The following is an 18,391-nucleotide window of genomic DNA, read 5'->3' on the forward strand; positions in this document are numbered from 1 at the left end:
GTACGTAGCTCGTGCTACGTAACAAATTAAAAATTCCATTTTTGTTAATTTTTTTTTCTTCGTTCATAAATTCATATTACATTCCCAGCAGCCTATCGACCGTGTCTGCGGGTTTGTTCGTTCTGTCCTGGATCCACTGCTTCACCAAGGAGATGTTGTTGTTCCATCTTTGACCATGAAAAATGGAAAAAAGAAAAAAAAAAAAATGGTGCTTTTTTCCACGGAAATGTGTGCAATGTTAAAAGTGGCAGTGCCGCTGCACCAAAATCGTGGCGCTCGTAACATTTTCGCACCTCTGAATGGACTCCAAGGCGCACTCATTTTGCATCTTCATCTTTTCTATCTGCTTTATATCCGTCTTCTTCACATTTTCCAGCTCTTTCTTTTTCTTCTCTAAATGGCTCATTAGCGTTTTGGCTTCTTCCATCTTGTCTCTCAGTTCGTCCTGCGTGTGGAGTGCGGTAGTGGTGTAGACAGGTAAACATATGCAAACATAAACATGTACATACGAATATGCACACTCACGAGCGGCGAACTACGGATAATGAAAAAGCAAAGAAGAATCGCTCCCATCCTACCTGCGAAATGTTTAAAGAGTTCACAAATTCTTCGTAGCCCTCCTTCTCCCTTTTGGCGTTCTCTTCATACTCTTCCTTCTTTTCCCTTGCAAGGACAGAAGTGTTTGTGTGGGCTTGTGTTACCTCCGCTTCTTCGTTTTTTTTTTTTTTTGCATGCGAGGTGTACTACTACACATTTGAAAAATGATTATGCGCACTTCATCTCCTGGTACGAATTCTGCAAGGTGGAGGACTCCTCAGTTTTGAGCACCCTTGGGGGGAAGAAAAAAAAAAAAAAAAATGAGGCGATGTAAAGAGGAGAATAAGACATATACGTAACGAATTAGCAAAACAGCGGAGTGCACAAAAAGAGGTGCACCCGCATCAGGTGTGGGGGAACGACGACTCAATATGCTGTTCCTCCCCCTTTCTCTTTCCTCCGGTGTCCACATACCAGTAAACGTTCTGCAAGCCGACCTTCTCCGACTTGACTTTGTTATCATCTACCAGCTGCTGTAGTAGGTCTAATTGGAGGGAAGACGCCATGAGGAAGGGGCGGAGGGTTCACATATAAATATGTTTTCATACGCCACAAGATTATTTACCAAACAATGTGCAGCCTCTGTACTCATATTTTAACCCTTGACGAAGATGGAGCGGATCCCCTTCTTTGGCGCAAGCGCCTCCAACTCCTTTAGTATGAAAAAGGATTCACTCTCCAGCATGATGTCGTACAGGATTAGTTTTTTTTCATCGTTGCTTTTCCCTTTTTTTTTCATTATGTTTTCGGTCTGTTTTCAGTCTGTTTCGCAAAAGGGGTTTGTAAAAGTGGGTTACACTTATATAAGGGGCTGCCTTACGTTGCTTTTTATTTTTTTTTCATTTTTGTGCAGGGATGATTATCTTAGTTCGGCTACACATTTGTACTACAGAACGGGCGTGGTATGTGGATCCCTGCTGCTTCAACTTCGTCCGTTGCTAATCTGTGTACGTACACGTATTTCGCTTGTTGCGGTCTGTGCAATTAGGCGCGACAAATGGGATGTACAATATGGGAGAACTCTCTCTCGCCATGCACAGTCCACCCCGATGATGGTAAAGTCCATGTCGCTTCGGAAAACACAAACACAAAAAAAATTATTTCTCCTGACCACCGTGTTTCGTATGTCTTCCAAATTGTATGCTTCACTAAATGAAGCACATTCACCAATTTTTGAAAAAAAAAAAAAAAAAAATTTACAAAATTGCGCAGTGTTTGAATGGTAAACGTGGTGGAAATTATTCCAATCCACTTTGAAAACGTAAAAAAAAAAAAAAGGCGTTCCAACATCGACGCGTGAGAATGCACAGTGGATGTTGCTTTAACGTGGGAGGCAACAGCAGTTTCTCCCTTGTGGGTAGCCACCCAGCAGGTACGCCGATAGGATATATCCTGGTGGAAAAAGCGGAAGACACAAATAAAGGGAGGCCGCTTAAAATTTGAAGAATTTCTTCTTTTTCTTCTTCTTTTCCTCCTTGTTCCCCTTCTTGGGTGGGTCTACCTGGGCCGAGACGAGCTTGGCCTTATTGGACAACTCCTCATGTTTGCTGAGTTCCTTTTTTATATCTTCAATATTAGTTTGTGGGGGGTTAATTTGGAGTTTCTTCCCTGTCTCACTAGGCGCATAAGGTGTTGACATGGCAACTCCGCTGAAAGGGGTGATACTTCCTGCCCCTGCCTCTGAAACATTGGAAGACTTACTCATGATAGAAACTGCGGGATTAATTTTATATTTCACATTTGACGTAAACAAATGATTTTGCGACGTGGGTACTTCTTCCTTTTGCAGAACAGTGTATGGTTTAATATGTGCAGGATTCATGTAACTATTATTGTAAACATATTTGGGGGTTTCGTATCCGGAAATGAAAGAAGTTAAGTCTACAGACGTGACTCCGCTTTCCATGAAGGGAGTATAGGAGCCATTTATTTTTGTATTCGTTGTAACACTATACAGTCCACTGTTATAATTGGCTTTCATCATATCATCATTCAAATTTAGGTTTGCATTTTCCGAATCGAGTCCCTCCATTTTTTCCTTTTGTTCTTTTGACAATCCTTTTTTACTTTTCTTCTTCTTCTTGTTTTTGTTGTCTTCCTCCTGTCCACCTTCATCTCCTTCCTCCTCCTCCACCTCCTCATCTTCCTCCTCCTCTTCCTCTTCGTCCTCCTCAGAGTTCACATAATTTTCATCAATTTCACCCCAGAGAAAATCGTCTGGGTATTTACTGCTGTTCTCACTTTTGTGTTGAGATATGAAATTGCCATATACGATATTTCCCGAGTCATCTACATTGTCGTATTTTGTTTTGGCTCCACTACCATCCTCCTCGGCCCCTTCCTGCGGTTTGTTCATACCATTCTGTGGATTCAAACCTGATGTACTTCCATGGCCATTTTTCCCTCCAGAGTTTTCAGACGTAAGGTCATTTAACCCTGGAATATTTAAATAAGGAAAAGAGGGAGGTAACCCATATTTTTGCATATTATATAACCAAGGCAAGGGTTCAGTGGGTTCTATATTTAAAGCATTTCTCAGCTTTTCTGAAATAACGCCTGGACGGAACTTTTTCGTTTTTAATTCAAATTCTTTCCCTTCATAATACACATCTGCAAATTTTACTAATTTGGGTTTTGTTGCATATTTAAAGAAAGCGTCATGAAGCGTTTGGTAGTCTATATCCATGGTATGAAGTTTTGGCCTGACTCTATCCCTCATTTTTTGCTTTAAGGACTTTTGTTCTTCCTTTTCTTTTATGGCTTGTCTAATTTCACTTATTTTTGTATCTTCAATGTAGGGAGGTAATTTGTATGGTATTTTTTCAATGCCTCTTTTTCCGTGCATATATTTCCTCTTTTGGCACCACTGCTGTGGCACAGGCACAGAATCTTTTAAGCATTTTAACCAGACAAAGAAAAAAGGGTCACTGGCTGTCGTATCCCATATTTCTACTAGCTCTGGTTTTTTTGCAAATTCTTTTAATTCCACAACGGATGGTCTATTTAACAATTTTAGGGCTTTTTTAGAAATGGGTTTTTTTTTTTTACTGTTTCCCCCATCTTCATCATCATCGTCGTCTTCCTCATCATCATCTGAGTCGTCTTCCGAGTAGCTACTATCGTCCAGATTTATTTTTTTTTCATCTTCCATATGCTGTTCGTATTCGGCTAGGTCATCCCTGTTGCCTTTAAACTTTTTATACACATCTTGGAAGTTTTTAAAAAGTTCTTCATCGATATCTGCTGTGTGTGTGTGGGGGGGGGATAAAGCAGGTGAAGACAAAACGGGCACAATACATGCGTTTGTACGCCACGGTATTATATACGTACGTTGCGCTGCTCACAATTATGTTTACGCTCAGCCGGGTGGTATATTTTCCCGGCGTGTGTTCGAATATACACATGGCTACTTTTCCCTCTCTCTCCTTTCTAACCTTCCTCCACGTATTCCACGTAGTGTTCGTTTCGGTAGCTGCTTGTATCGTTCCTATCTACACCACCAGTTGTGTCGCGCTTCTTCTGCGTTTTGTCTCTCTTTTCCTTCTTGGCATTTTTCTTTTTCTGCAAAAAAAAAATGGAGGGGGGGAAAATGACACACAAATGGACAGCACAGGCCAGATTGTCACCAAGTTTAGGCGCGTAACTAATTTGTTTACATTTCCATAACATGCAGATACGCTCCACGAGGGCGCTGCTGCCAGCTTTAAACACGTGCACATAATTTTTTTTTTTTTCCTCTCTCTCTCCTTCGACGTACTATCTTTTTTATGAGATTTTTGGCCTTGGTGGGGTTGGTCCTGCGCAGCTCATTCAACTTGTTAATGTCAATCAGGTCTGCCACAGCCATGGTTCCTCCTATTCACTTTTATCCTTCCGCTATAACGCTTCGTCCTCGCTTTCTAACCGGGCGTTATTTGTCGCCTTGTTTTGTTTTGCGAGTTGTACGTTGCATGGCTCTGATTTCTATGCCCCAGCGAAAATGCATCCTCCTCGCATTCGCATTTATATGGGCATGAAAAAAAACACTGTACAACAATTGAAAATAGAGTCAACCATGCTTGGCTTCCTTAGCCTTCCTTCGAGCAAGTCCTCATAAGCCGTCAGTCATGGAAAAAGGACTTTATTATATGACGGAAAAAAAAAAAATAATAATAAATAAAGGAAACACGTATTTTACTCGCTACTTAATTTGTAAGCATATTTATTTTTTACACTTTTAAAAATAACGCCTTTTATCCGATTCAATTCCGTGCCCCCTCCAACGTGTCACATGCGGAAAAATATTAAGTAAACATAAAATGAGGCCAGAGTGCGCATTATACATTTTTATGGTCTCATTCCCTGTGTACTGTTGTCGTACACTGTGTTTTTTTTTTTTTTTTTTTTTTTTTTTTTTTTTTTTTTTTTTTTTTTTTTTTTTTTCCCCCATTTAGGGGGCCTTTTTTTTTTTTTTTTTTTTTTTTTTTTTTTCCGTTCTTTATGCCATTCTTTTTTTTGCCCGCCTGGGTGATCTATTTGTGCCATGAATAAATCACCTGCATATATTCATTTCATTAAATTGTGCTTCATTGTATACGCATTTCTTTTTTTGTTTTTTTCTTGACAAAGGGACAACACCTCCCCGTCCAGATAACGTAAACTTTGATAATTATTTAGGGCAAGTAGATATGCTTGCCTTTCACCACGCTGGTAAAAGTCCGCCTTTAGACGAGCCTACCCGTTCGGAAGCGACGAAGGAAACAGTTACATAATTTTATACATCCCTTGTCTGGCCACAAGAATCACTTCACGAAAAAAGAGAAAAAGGGAAAGGGTAATATGTGGGCGGAAACAAAATGTACCACTTATATAAATGCATATGCGCGATGACGCCCGTACCTGTGTATCGAAATAAGGCACTTCGTTTTAAAGGCAGCGTTATCCCCACACGGACACACAAACTAAGTCAAACATAGCCGCTGCTTAACAAGTACTTAACGAAAAATGAAAAAAAAAAAAAAAATTGTAAAAGGAAGACGGAAGAGACGGATGGATGGCCAGCCCAAGGAAAATACTTACACACAAAAAAAAAAAAACGCCTAAATGCAGAATTGCCATTTGCATGGCGACAACTGGTTCGCATTTTTCCACATTTTTTAAATCTCCTCCAATGACAGTATGGCATTTTTCAGCATATTCATTTGCTCATTCTGGATGCCCATCAATTCGTGAAACCTCGATAAGTCGTTCTGTCTGAGTTCTTGAAAGTCAGAAAAGCGTCTTCGCGTATTTCTGTTGGCTGAAAAGGTGTACGTGGTCATGTATCGCCGCGGGCGCGACGTGCACATGTGCAGGTGTGATTTGTGCTCTGTATATGTAATTTTTTATTGTCCCATGTGGGAATAAGCAGACTAGTGAAGCGTGAGGCCGCTACACATATCAACACCACAAAAACATTTTGTTAACTTTCAGAGTTTCAACAGTATGCCATGTTGATCATACCTTCATTGTTCTTCGTTCGTCGTAGCCATAACTGAAATAGAAAAAAAAAAAAAAAAAAAAAAAAAAAAAAAAAAAAAGTTAACAAAGGGGCAGCGAAAGAGGAACACGCTCAAATAACAGTAGATCATTTCCACGCACATATACACAACTGCTTGCTCTTAATTTTCTTCAAAAATTATCTCTACATATACGCTAAATTTTCATGCACAATAGGTCACGTGTGGAGCAGTCGTTCCTTTTTTTTACATTTCTATGTTCCTCCAAAAAAAAGTTAAACATTGGCTGCGCTGATTTCGGTTTTGCGGAAAATAGGCTGAACAAATCAGGCATAGTTGTTTCCGCGCTTTGGGCCTAACGGGGCGGAAAAGCATTTGAAGAAGGGGAAATTTGCGTAATGAATTTGCACAATAATTTTGGCGAACAATATACAGGCGCCATTTTTACATCATAAAAAAAAAAGCCTTATTTTTGTTCCACCTCTGCCTTTCTACATTTTGAGCAGAAACGGAAAAATCGTCAAAAAAAAAAAATGTTGGTCCCGCGAAAAATGACACACGGAAAAAGTAAAAAAACTGTTCACAAAACACGGCAACCATTAGGTGAGGAAAACTATAGAGAACTACAAAATGTGACCAACTAGCAAGCCAGGGTAAGTGTGCATTGTACCTTCGTTTGGGCGAAACTGGGGCCTTCAGCAGCAGCCCCAGTGAGGGCTGAGCATTTTATGTCTGCACCGTTCCACAGTAGAGAAATGAGCGAAAGCAGAAACAGAAACTGCACTTTATTCATTTTTTCTGGAAACCGTAAAAGCTTGTATGAATGTGGGGGAAGGGCAGACGGATCCCTAACAAAAAAAAAATAGCCAAAGGTAGAATGAATAAAAGGATCTGAAACGGAATATAGCTATGGTGAATAAGATGACGGGTGGGCGCTAATTACACCATTAAACAAAGGGCACACATGGCAAATACAGGAAAGACAATTTATGTTCATTGGAGGAAAAAAAAAAAAAAAAAAGGAAAATTATACTTAGGCGTAAATATATAAACGGATACATTCGGTTATATTTGGGAGGCAAGGAATTTTACTCACACATCTAATTGAACATGATCCCATGAGCTTGTCTTTACAAATGCTTAGGGTGTGGAAATTCCGATGAGGTATACACAAGCCACCCGTGTTAACGCCGCTGTCCATCCTGCAAAATGTGCTCTCATTGTGTTTCACCATTTTTTCAGCCTCACTCATGCGCTCATTGGTGTACGTACACTGAAATGTGTTTAGTATGGAGCACGTATACGCGCATATATTTACATATATATGTAAATATAAATATTCATGTAGATATATCCATGGTGACAAAGAAAAATGTGCGGCGCGCAATGCGCTGCCATGGCATACCCTTCACTTTTCAGGTAATTCCCAAAATGACATTTCTGTAGAACACCTTTTAAACAAAACAATTGCACATTGCGTTATACAAGTCTTGTTTTTGTTTTTTTATTTTATGTTTTTATTTTTTTGCATGTACTGTTCAGGTAAAAATATTCTATGAATTCCCATTTTTGAAAAAAAAAAAAAAAATATGTATATATATTTAAATAATATGATTTTACCTTTTTAAAAGTTTGTAATTTCCACCAACATTGTGGAATTATAACATGTACACCTTATTTGATAACTGGTTTACTTCTTTTTAACTTTCATGAGAAAGATCATTAACAAGTGCGAGAAGCAACATACTTTTGCAAGTTGGCCGCATGAGTGTTCATGTCGGACTTTAGAGCCATTGTAATGGCCTTTAAAGAACAGCCAAAAGGATTAAACACAGGCAGACATCGTTCTACTCAAATAATGTCCGTCTCCCCAAGTGAGGTCTTCTCTACTGATACATATTGCTCTAAATATTGTAACAAAAAAAAGGATTAAACTTTGGGTAGAGGCAGTAGAACAAAGCTACGTCCAAGTTAAAAATGGCCATAAAGTACAAACCCAAAATGTACTAAATGGAAAAAAAAATTCCCCCAGCAAAAAGACACGTCAAAAAATTGATCATACAAAAAATACACACATGATAAACAGTGGACATGTAAAGAACGAAATGGAACAGTTGTGTAAATTTTTTCAGTATGACAATAACAACTCTTTTTTGTGTAATGACTATTGTGAACATATGAACAGCTTTTTTGCGAGTGAAGGTCAAATGTATTTTGGTGAAAAATACGATTTTGACTCATTCGATAAGTTTGCAAATTTTCCTGTACTTAGTCCAATTTGCAAATTATCAAATTTTAAAAAAATTCAAAGGGAATATTTTGCCAAAGGAGAGAAAAACCGATATGGCAAAAATGCCGTTTTTAAAAAAATTATAAAAAATCATCTACACGCCGTTGAAAAGTACACACGTAAGTTGGGGACTGGAGCCAGAGCGGAGTTGCCTACATGTCGGAAAAGAAGTAAAAAAAGAAGAGGCGAAAATGGCTTTCCCATTAAGTCCAAAAATGTCCTCCGTAAATATTTCAACATAGAGGAGAGGAATTCAAGGACAGCAAAAAATTCTCAAAACAGGGCACATGTTGTTAAACTTAACAGCTGTAATGGACAGAAGCAATCAGTTAGAAAGATCCCCCCAAAGGAAAAACTTCTGCACCGGGATCCCCAAATGTCAAGTGATGAAAAGGGGAAATTCTTAAAAAGGATAAACTTACATTTCAGCAATTTTGAGAGCAGAGGCATAGACATTCTTGTCTCCCCAGACGATGTGAAAGGGGTTAACGGACTTTTCCTTTTGCGTAAAAGACAAACTAACCAGTTGGAAGAAGACCCAGATGACAAATCAACCAAGTCGGAAGGTGTTCACAGGAATGAACACTTTTGTCCACATGACCAAAGGGTTCACATTGTGCCGTATGACGATATAGAATTTTACAAACTCATGAGAAAACGGCTGAGGAACAAGTGCAAAAATGCAGCTGGCTTCCCCACAACCAACCGTTGGAGCAATACACCCTACGCAAAAAGAAAAGCGATACAGGTGCTCTGCCGAAATGGAAGCTGCACAGGGGGAAAAGCGGATAATAAACACGAGGGAGACCAAATTGAAGACAAAGTATACACACTTCATTCCCCTGCACATATACAGACAGACCTCGAAAGAAATAACGCAGTACAAAATGGTAACGACCAACCCTTTGTCAATTTGGGTAGGGTCAAATATAAGTGCCTGAACAAATACCATTCACTGTTGGGTTACCAAAATGGTTGCGCTCACGACCGCTGCGAAAACAACAAGATAGGAATGGCGAAACCACATTGTGCTGGTGCAGCAGGGGGGACTACGAAATGGTTTTCCTGTAGCGACAGAGATGTGATTTTTAGCAATAGGCAAAAAAGCTGTGGATGGTATTCTACCGAAGAGGCAACCCCAAATGGCATGAACTCATCTCGAATGGGTCATTCTAATGGTAAGGATGCCCTTTATGAAAAGGTAACAAATGGGAACGAAAATGATAATAAGTTTTACATAACAAGCAGCACCACGTGCACGAGCGCATCCAAATCTGAGGCTAACCCCATGGATGACATTTGTATGGATGAGCGTAAAGACGGTTCTGTCTCATCGGAACAGTTCAAAAAAATATACGAGCACGGAAATATGGAAGAAAGAAATAATGAGCACACGAATGACATACAGGATGTGGGGACACACTTATTTGTGAAGAACATGGTACGACCTCTACCCATGGGCGAATCTGAACAAGGGGGCATATGTTGCCAATCCAAGTTGAGTGAAAATGTTTCAAAGCTGCATTTTAAGCATGCACAGGTAGAGGAGGACAATTTGAATAATTACCAAAACGAAGCGTTAATCAGCATGGTCTGGGATTACCAATGTGGACACGGTAGGATGTTAGGTGATAGGAGGGGAGAGTTTCCCCATGGCAGAGATTTATCACCGCGTAATGCGCGTGTACACCATGCGGAACGAAGTTACGTAAGTATAACTCATTCACAATGTAATAGCAACCAACTTGTATCGCTGCGAACAAAGTCACTAAATGAAGAAGAAGAAAAGAACGAAATGGAGAATAACCCCCGTGAGGGAAGAGGTATACTGGGGGACAAAATACCAAGTTACCCCTTCCATCAGACAAATTATTCATGCAAAAATGGAAAAATAAGAGGAGGAACAAATTTCACCATTTTGGAGACTCCTCAATTGGTGAACAAAAAAAAATTTGCACTTAAACCGAAAGTCTACTGGAGCAAAAGGAGGCCCTTTTGGGAGGAAAAAAATTCAAGGGGAAGCATAACAAAAATTAAGCAACAAGGAAGGAGTAAGGGAACAAATACGAATTATCACCAATGTGGAAAGGGCTCATTAAAGAATGTGGAAGACGATTATGCCCATGCGGAGAAAGATGTTTTAACCTTGAAGGGGGGAATCCACATCCGTTGTGGATTTGCAGAGGGTGAGAAACAACCACGTAGGAACTTTTCCCTTAATACTGACTCAACATGTACATTGAGCAGCACATCTCTGCACAATAGGACGCTCACAAATGAACTGTTGTCCCCTCCAGAAAGGCGCACAATACGCATAAGAAGTAGTGATGGAAATATTCAGAACAGAAGTTACACAACATCCTGCATAAACGAAACACCCACAATAGGAAGGAGAAAAAGTTTGTCCGTGAACACTGTGTCCTTAGTGGATGCAAATAAATATGACACCATGAGGAGTAGAAGTGTACAATCCTGTGCGGCTTCCATTGGACAGTCCTCCACCAGGTTGTCTTCTAACCTCGCGCGTGTTGGCATGCCAAGACGAGGGGAAGGAGGCAACAGTGCACTGCGAACGGGTCACTCATATGATGGAAGCCCTCTTAAGGGTGATCATCTTCTACCCCACAACATTGTAGAAAAAGAGCCCCCAATGGAAAATGGATCAAACGTAATCTTCATTAGGAGAAGTGAGAACAAGACAGAGCTGAAGAGTATTTACATGAAAAGGCTAGGGGAGAAAACGGGGGAGCCATTTACTACACACAGGGAACAAGCATGTCCTTGGGGAGAGAAACATGGAATGGTACGGCAAGTGAATAATAATTCTTTATATGAGAATCTACTAACCAGATGTGAATCCCCCAATGGGCTTTTTCCAACTACTAACGACTCCAGGGGTGAGGAACTTCCTATGTCCCCCCAAAAGGCCATAACGCAAAACGGCCACATGTGGGCCAAAAAGGGACGAAACAAATCGGACATGAACAGCACCACTGATAGAAAGGTCAACAAACAGATAAACCATTTCAATAATGAGGATAAAAGGAACATTAAATGTGAACCCTTCTGGGGTAGCCATCTCAAATGGGACTGTTTCACCAATTCAATATGTTCCACTGACGATACGTTTAAGGAGACTGAACAAAACTTCACCCCGTATGAGTACACACATTTAGGGGATCCACCTCGAAATGACAACCTGGACCTGAGGGGGAATAACAAAATAAGATTCTTATCGAGCAGTGAAAGGGGGAGAAGCCAAAACGGAGTGGCCATTTCGGTTGGAGATTTAAATGGGACATCTCAATTTGGAAAGCCACGCGAGGATGACTACCCTCCGGATGATCAGCTTCAACATTGCTGCTACGCTGATGGTAGATTAGACTACTCATGCAAGGTGGAGGACCACCCGAGCTCGACAAAGCGCTGCATGCATATACCCGATTTGGACCAAGTAAATGAAAAGACGCAGTGTGTGGAAGGTGGATGTGTCGGCCAGCAACACGGGGCAAGTTACGACCAGGGTGGGAAATTACATTCTGGAAGCAGCCACAGTGGTAACAGTCCTAACAAAACAGAACAGATTGACAAAAGTGATTACCATTTGGGGAGAGACATTAACAGGGACCATTTAATTAGTGGGACCAAATTTCCCATACACTTTTTCAACATGAATGAGGAAAGAGACACCAAGGATGTGATTGCTGCTACGGGAAGAAATAATGTACCGCCTACCCCGCCGCACATGCAACATTTTGAGTGTTCTTTCGCAAATGTGAACAAGGGTGAAGCGGTCTCTGCGGTGGCTGCTGGTCGATGTGGTGGCGAACTGCCTAACAGCTTGAGCAGTCCACCTGCTGACGCTCTGCAGAAGACTTCCAGCGAAGCCTTTACGAATAAATCCCAGAACAGTTATCTGATCGAGTGGTACCCTGGGTTTGACATCCCCATAGGTACCTATGGGAGGGCCATATTGCGAAAAGCGCTACACCAAAAAAGAATGACGGACGTGAAAATGTGTGACGAGCTTTTATCATCCAATGGCTTGTACCCTACCTCTAGGTCAACCTTCGGAGATATGAAAATAAGGGACCTGTACAGAGCTGCCCACATTTTAGGCATATGGAATGTAGCTGAAAAATATTGCCTCCTGGCATGCGAACGGAATGGGTATAAAAGGGAATGGATTGATATGCTCAAAAGGAGTGGCGTTAAAATTACCATCAAGGCACTGAAGGAATTGAGGAGCAGGTACCTACTCCCTAATAAAAACTTTTCAATTTCAGGCAAGAAGAAAAAGAATAACAATAATAATAATAATCATCGTCATGCAAGGAGAGGGAATATCGGGGGGACAGACACAAATAGGGCAGTCAGGACAAAATGCGAAACAGGTATTCAACCAGGCGACCCCATTTTAGAAGCATCTTCGCCCATCCCCAAACACATTTCTCATATGCCCAATTTCTCACATGATGATAAAGCAAGCACTACACCAATGAGCTCTCTCCACAGTGCGAAATGTATGAGGGAAAATAAAACATCCTACCACATAGAAGAACAGCAGAGCTACCTCTCCACAGTAGAATCCCACAAGACAGACACTAAAAAAAAACCCAACCAGCTAAATTGCACACCTCCAAGGAACTGTCTTCATCAAATTGGAATTGCTAATGATGGACGGTGCCAAATTAGTAGTAGCGGTAGGGTCGGAAAAACAGATTTTGTAAATACGCATAAGGATAACTTATCTTCAACCCTCCAAATGAGTAACACGAATATTGTAGGTTATACAAATCCTTCCAATCAAATGAGAGTAAATAGCACGAGTAACATTATAAGCAAAATTCCGTTTGGTTACTCAACACAAGATAAATTTTCCAACATGGTAGTAGGACCCATAAGTGGAGTGATGGAGAATGCCCCTGAAATGTCAAATGAAATGAGTATGGAGAATTCCAACCTGCTTCAGAACACCTGCCACTTTGTTGATACAAATTTTCTGCATGCAGGGGAAAATTTTATTCTTCAAAATTGGGACTCCAATGGAACAGCAACACTGGGAGATACTAACGACAATGCAGGAATGACGACAATTAGGGGGGACAAGGAACTTCATAATGAGAATATGCCTATAATGGGAGACCTCTCTATGTACGAATGTATGCGGAATGATTATGATTTAGAAATGGGAATGCTTAATGATATGTTTCACAGGGGGGGCAGCACATCCGATTCGTTTCACTATTGGAGCAACTCTCAAAATGGCACTGGCTTCGTTGACGAGTATATGTAGGGAGAAGGGCCTTTTCGATGAGTGCTACAGGGGTGTTTACATGTGCTGACCGAGTCCATCTCCCCCTTGGGGACGCTTTCTACCCTAGCGACAAACGCGGTTAGACCAGACATTGGAACAAGAAGTGTACAGACAGGTATGACCATTACGAAGAAGAGAAAAAAAAATATATATATATGTAAAAGATTAACTTATGATCATGACTGTACAAGCACAAATTGTGCTGCGGCCCCATGTGGACCGTCACCAAAATTGGAAGACAAAAGCCCACCCTGAGAGAGGCTACCGTTGCCCCCGGCGGTACATATGAGCTGGCCTTAGGAATAAACATCTACGGGAACACTTCACCTGTGTGTAGGCTGCAGTCTATGCCCATTTCTTCCTTTTTTTTTTTTTTTTCACCCATTGTAAGCATAAGAAGAACGCATATGAGTGCAACTTCCACATCTTAACACGTAAGCAGCACATCCCCGAACCGTAAAACGGATACAACCGTGTATTGTTCCTTCTTTTTTAATTCTCCAGGGGATATTATTTCTGCTCCTTCGTCCGATATATCACTGTCCCCCCCCATATATGACCCCATTCGACAACAAAAGGGACTGTTCATAATTGTACCATGACGAGCGAATGCTATGCCTCCTTTTTTTTGCCACCCTTTTTGTATGTAACAAAATCAAGGCAAAAATGAAGTCTGCGTTGGAAAGAGAAAAAATGGTTGGGAAGCACTTTTTTTTTTAAATTTTTCTACCGAACGAATAATCAGTGATAGCTGTGCGGCACTGCGCGAAATAGAAGCGGTAAAAAAATTCGCCATGTTAAAGTTGAGAAATGGTGGGGCGCTGCACAAAAAGTAGTGTCGCAATAATATTGGGTGCCGTTATGGCTTCTTCGCCGTCGCCACAGCGCGTTTTTTTTTACGTGGGCATTTTTCTCTCTTCATTTTAGTATGCCCTTTGCGCTCCCGCAGTAAAGCTGTCCCACATTTTGTAAAATATAAAAAAAAGTAGCAGTTGTTCTTGTTTCGATGCGCCACAAGAAAATTCCCCAGTGAATCCCGTTTCGGAAGGAACCCCTCGCGAAAACGTTACCCGCAACAGATCTTTTTGCCCTATGTTGCGCTTGACTGGCCAAAAATTTTACATCCCTGAAGGAAAAAATATAACAGTACCCTATGTAAGGTACACTTGTAGGAGGAGCTCTGAAAATTTTTATCCTCCCTCTGTGTTCTGCAAGTAGAAGGCATTCTCACCGTCCAAAGGGGAAAGGCGTAAACCCGTTTGTGCGAAATGGCAGTGAACATTATTAAGTGAGGTCGCAACCGTCGACAACATCTTCATCATCCACATCATCCTCATCATCATTAGCGGCGCAATCGTTTTGCTAAATTTGCGTGATACATATATATATTTTTTTTTTTTTGACCCAATTTTACAAATTCGCTTGGGACAAGCCTACAACCACTTTCGCATGAACGTACGATTCTCCAAACGGATAACCGCTTACCACCAACCCAGAAGATACTTACACTGCACGTTGAACAAAATGGAAGGAAAAAACATAAAAGAAAATTTAAAGAGCATGAAGGATGCGTATGACCCGAAGGAGGTGGAGTCCAAGTGGTACTCGTTCTGGGAAAAGAATGATTATTTCAAACCGAAGAAGGAGTTGTTTGCAAATAAGGGGAGGAGTGACAAATTCGTCATTGTGTTACCCCCACCCAACGTCACAGGGACGTTACACATTGGCCACACCTTAACCATAGCCATTCAAGATTCCCTAGTTCGATACAAAAGGATGAAAAATTATTTAACCCTGTACATCCCAGGAACAGACCATGCAGGGATAGCCACGCAAACTGTTGTGGAAAAAATGCTCTTTAAGAAGGAGCAAAAGATACGACAAGATTATGGAAGAGAAGAGTTTGTGAAAAGAATTTACGAATGGAAGGATCTGCATGGAAATAAAATTAATAACCAAATTAGGAGAATCGGTGCGTCCGTTGATTGGTCAAGGGAGTACTTCACCATGAATGAGAAATTGTCACAAGCTGTGAAGGAAGCCTTCATCAAATTTTACGATAGCGGACTGATTTACAGGGACAACAGATTGGTTGCCTGGTGCCCCCATTTAAAGACTGCTCTCTCAGATATTGAAGTGAATCTTGAAGAAATAAAAAAACCGACAAAAATTAAAATCCCTTCATTTCATCACTTGGTGGAAGTTGGCGTGTTGTATAAGTTTTTTTACCAAATAAAGGATAGTGAAGAAAAAATTGAAGTGGCAACAACGCGAATTGAAACCATGTTGGGAGATGTTGCTGTGGCTGTGCACCCAAATGATAAAAGGTATGCCCACTTAGTAGGAAAAGAAATTATACACCCATTCATTCCAGACAGAAAAGTAATCATCATTGCAGATTCTTATGTGGACATGGAATACGGTACTGGAGCTGTGAAGATAACACCAGCTCATGATAAAAATGACTACGAAATGATGAAGAGGCATAATTTGAAGGCAATAAATATTTTTACCCGTGATGGACATATTAACAAAAATGGAGGGAAATTATTTGAAGGACTCCATCGATTTGAGTGTAGGTTTAAAATTCAGGAAGAATTAAAAAAGTTAAATTTGTTGTCGGATAAAATTCCTAACTCAATGTCTCTTCCATTGTGTTCAAGAACAAATGACATCATCGAGTACATGCTCATACCACAGTGGTACGTAAACTGTAGTGAGTTAGGCAAACAAGCCATTAACTGCGTGAAGGAGAAGCAACTCAAAATTATTCCCGCGCAACATGAGAACACCTGGTTTTACTGGCTAGAAAATGTGCGCGATTGGTGCATATCGAGGCAGTTGTGGTGGGGACATCGAATTCCAGCCTACAAAATTGTCAAAAAGGGGGATCCAAGCGGAGCAGTAGATGGGAACGGTGCAAAGGCAACACAATTGGAAGAGGTAGATGTCACTGCGCAGGAAGGAGAGGAGAAGTGGGTTGTAGGCAGATCATACGAAGAGTGCATGGAGAAGGCAAAGAATATGGTACCACAAAATGAACAGTTCGAGTTGGTACAAGATGAAGATGTTCTAGACACGTGGTTTTCATCCGCCCTTGTTCCATTTAGTTCTTTAGGGTGGCCAGAAAAAACAGAAGATCTCCAACACTTTTTCCCAAACAGTATTTTAGAGACGGGTCAGGATATTCTCTTTTTCTGGGTCGCTAGAATGGTAATGGTTTCTCTACACCTAATGAAGACACTCCCTTTTAACACCATCTACCTACATGCCATGATTAGGGATTCCAGAGGAGAGAAAATGAGCAAAAGTAAAGGGAACGTCGTGGACCCCTTGGACATCATCGATGGTATTAGCTTAAGTGGACTAAATCAAAAATTGTATGAAGGAAATTTACCAGAAAAAGAAATTAAAAGAGCATTAGAATTACAGAAAAAAGAATTCCCCAAAGGAATCCCAGAATGTGGAACCGATGCTCTAAGATTTGGTCTCCTCACATATCTAAAGCAGGGTAGAAATGTAAACCTAGACATTAATAGAATAATCGGGTATAGACATTTTTGTAATAAACTTTGGAATGCTGTTAAATTCTTTTTGAAGACCTTGCCAGATAATTATGACAATTGTAATGTCCTTCTTTCACAACCAGATTATGTACACTCTTTAGAGTGGGAAGATAAGTGGATTCTCCATCGGCTAAATGTGTATATAAAAAGTGCTAATGAAAGTTTTGATTCCTATAACTTTTCTGAGGTAGCTTTTTCTGCTTATAACTTTTGGCTGTACGATTTGTGTGATGTGTACTTGGAGCTTATCAAGGCCCGTCTAAATGTGGAGTCCTCCGAACCAGTGAAGAAGGAAGACGGAGCGGCTAGTGAGGAGAAAAGGGAAGACGCAACAGCGGGGGATAGCCACGTCCACCACAACAATGCCGTCAGTGAAGGCAATCATCTGTCCGGTTCAACGGCACTCCATGCTAGCAAAACTTTACATGCGTGTCTGGACTATGGGCTGAGACTTATGCACCCCATTTCGCCCTTCATAACGGAAGAGCTTTATCACAAGATCGCTGCAGAGGGACACAAATTTGGATCCATTTCCGTAGCCCCCTACCCACAGTACATACCTTCTTGGAATGATGAAAAAATCAACTCTGAAATGAACAAATTTATGAGCATTGTTAAGCAGTTCAGGTCATTCATTTCTAATCTGGAAATTCCTCCCAAGATAAAACTCAATTGCTACATCGCTGCGAAGAGTCAGGAAGACGAATGTTTTATTTTGAAGGTAAAAAATAAAATACAGACATTGGCAAAATTGGGTAACCTCACTGTAATTAAATATAATGTGGAAGAGCTTTCCGATGATCTCAGTGCTCAAATAAAAAAATGCCTGAAGGATATTGTTGCCAACGAGTTCATTATTTACGTGCAGTCCACTGAGGAGTATCTGAAGCCACTACTGACCAATATGCAAAGCAAGAATAAAAAGCTCCAGAGTTCTTTAGATTCCTATTTGAAAAAAACCAATGATCCAAACTATGAGCAAAAAGTGCCTGAACAGGTCAGAAATTTGTACGCGGAAAAAATCGAGCAATTGAGCGCGCAAATTTTGGCCATGTCAAACATCATTTCGGAGATTAATGAGTGCTTAAAAAATGCGTAAGTACACTTAACGAAAAAAGGGGCATCTGTGTGTAAAAGTGTTAAT

The 18,391-nt window shown here is 40.7% G+C and overlaps 5 protein-coding genes across 5 annotated transcripts in view; 2 read left to right on the forward strand and 3 right to left on the reverse strand.

Moving 5' to 3' along the window:
• AK88_01925 (uncharacterized protein) overlaps positions 1 to 1,336 on the reverse strand; it is a gene marked incomplete at both ends in the record, with an annotated part of 3,126 nt that extends 1,790 nt beyond the window's left edge. The window contains 6 exons of the mRNA XM_012479560.1: positions 81 to 167; positions 294 to 445; positions 579 to 663; positions 776 to 829; positions 1,012 to 1,081; positions 1,198 to 1,336. Coding sequence (XP_012334983.1) covers positions 81 to 167; positions 294 to 445; positions 579 to 663; positions 776 to 829; positions 1,012 to 1,081; positions 1,198 to 1,336 — 587 coding nt within the window. The remainder of the gene's footprint in view (positions 1 to 80; positions 168 to 293; positions 446 to 578; positions 664 to 775; positions 830 to 1,011; positions 1,082 to 1,197) is intronic.
• A 693-nt stretch (positions 1,337 to 2,029) lies between these two features.
• AK88_01926 (uncharacterized protein) lies at positions 2,030 to 4,444 on the reverse strand (the record flags this gene model as incomplete). Its single annotated transcript, XM_012479561.1, has 3 exons — positions 2,030 to 3,840; positions 4,032 to 4,158; positions 4,355 to 4,444. The coding sequence occupies 3 exons, from the start codon at positions 4,442 to 4,444 to the stop codon at positions 2,030 to 2,032; spliced, it is 2,028 nt and encodes a 675-aa protein (XP_012334984.1).
• A 1,288-nt stretch (positions 4,445 to 5,732) lies between these two features.
• AK88_01927 (uncharacterized protein) lies at positions 5,733 to 6,867 on the reverse strand (the record flags this gene model as incomplete). Its single annotated transcript, XM_012479562.1, has 4 exons — positions 5,733 to 5,875; positions 6,079 to 6,109; positions 6,325 to 6,429; positions 6,745 to 6,867. The coding sequence occupies 4 exons, from the start codon at positions 6,865 to 6,867 to the stop codon at positions 5,733 to 5,735; spliced, it is 402 nt and encodes a 133-aa protein (XP_012334985.1).
• Positions 6,868 to 8,149: 1,282 nt separating this feature from the next.
• Positions 8,150 to 13,660, forward strand: AK88_01928 (uncharacterized protein; the record flags this gene model as incomplete). The annotated part of the gene is made up of 1 exon (XM_012479563.1): positions 8,150 to 13,660. The coding sequence occupies one exon, from the start codon at positions 8,150 to 8,152 to the stop codon at positions 13,658 to 13,660; it is 5,511 nt and encodes a 1,836-aa protein (XP_012334986.1).
• A 1,545-nt stretch (positions 13,661 to 15,205) lies between these two features.
• Positions 15,206 to 18,346, forward strand: AK88_01929 (valine-tRNA ligase; the record flags this gene model as incomplete). The annotated part of the gene is made up of 1 exon (XM_012479564.1): positions 15,206 to 18,346. One exon carries the CDS (start codon positions 15,206 to 15,208, stop codon positions 18,344 to 18,346), a length of 3,141 nt encoding a protein of 1,046 aa, XP_012334987.1.
• Between the last annotated feature and the right edge of the window lie 45 nt (positions 18,347 to 18,391).

The sequence above is a fragment of the Plasmodium fragile genome (genome assembly GCF_000956335.1).
Source record: "Plasmodium fragile strain nilgiri unplaced genomic scaffold supercont1.17, whole genome shotgun sequence".
Classification (NCBI taxonomy): Eukaryota; Apicomplexa; class Aconoidasida; order Haemosporida; family Plasmodiidae; genus Plasmodium; species Plasmodium fragile.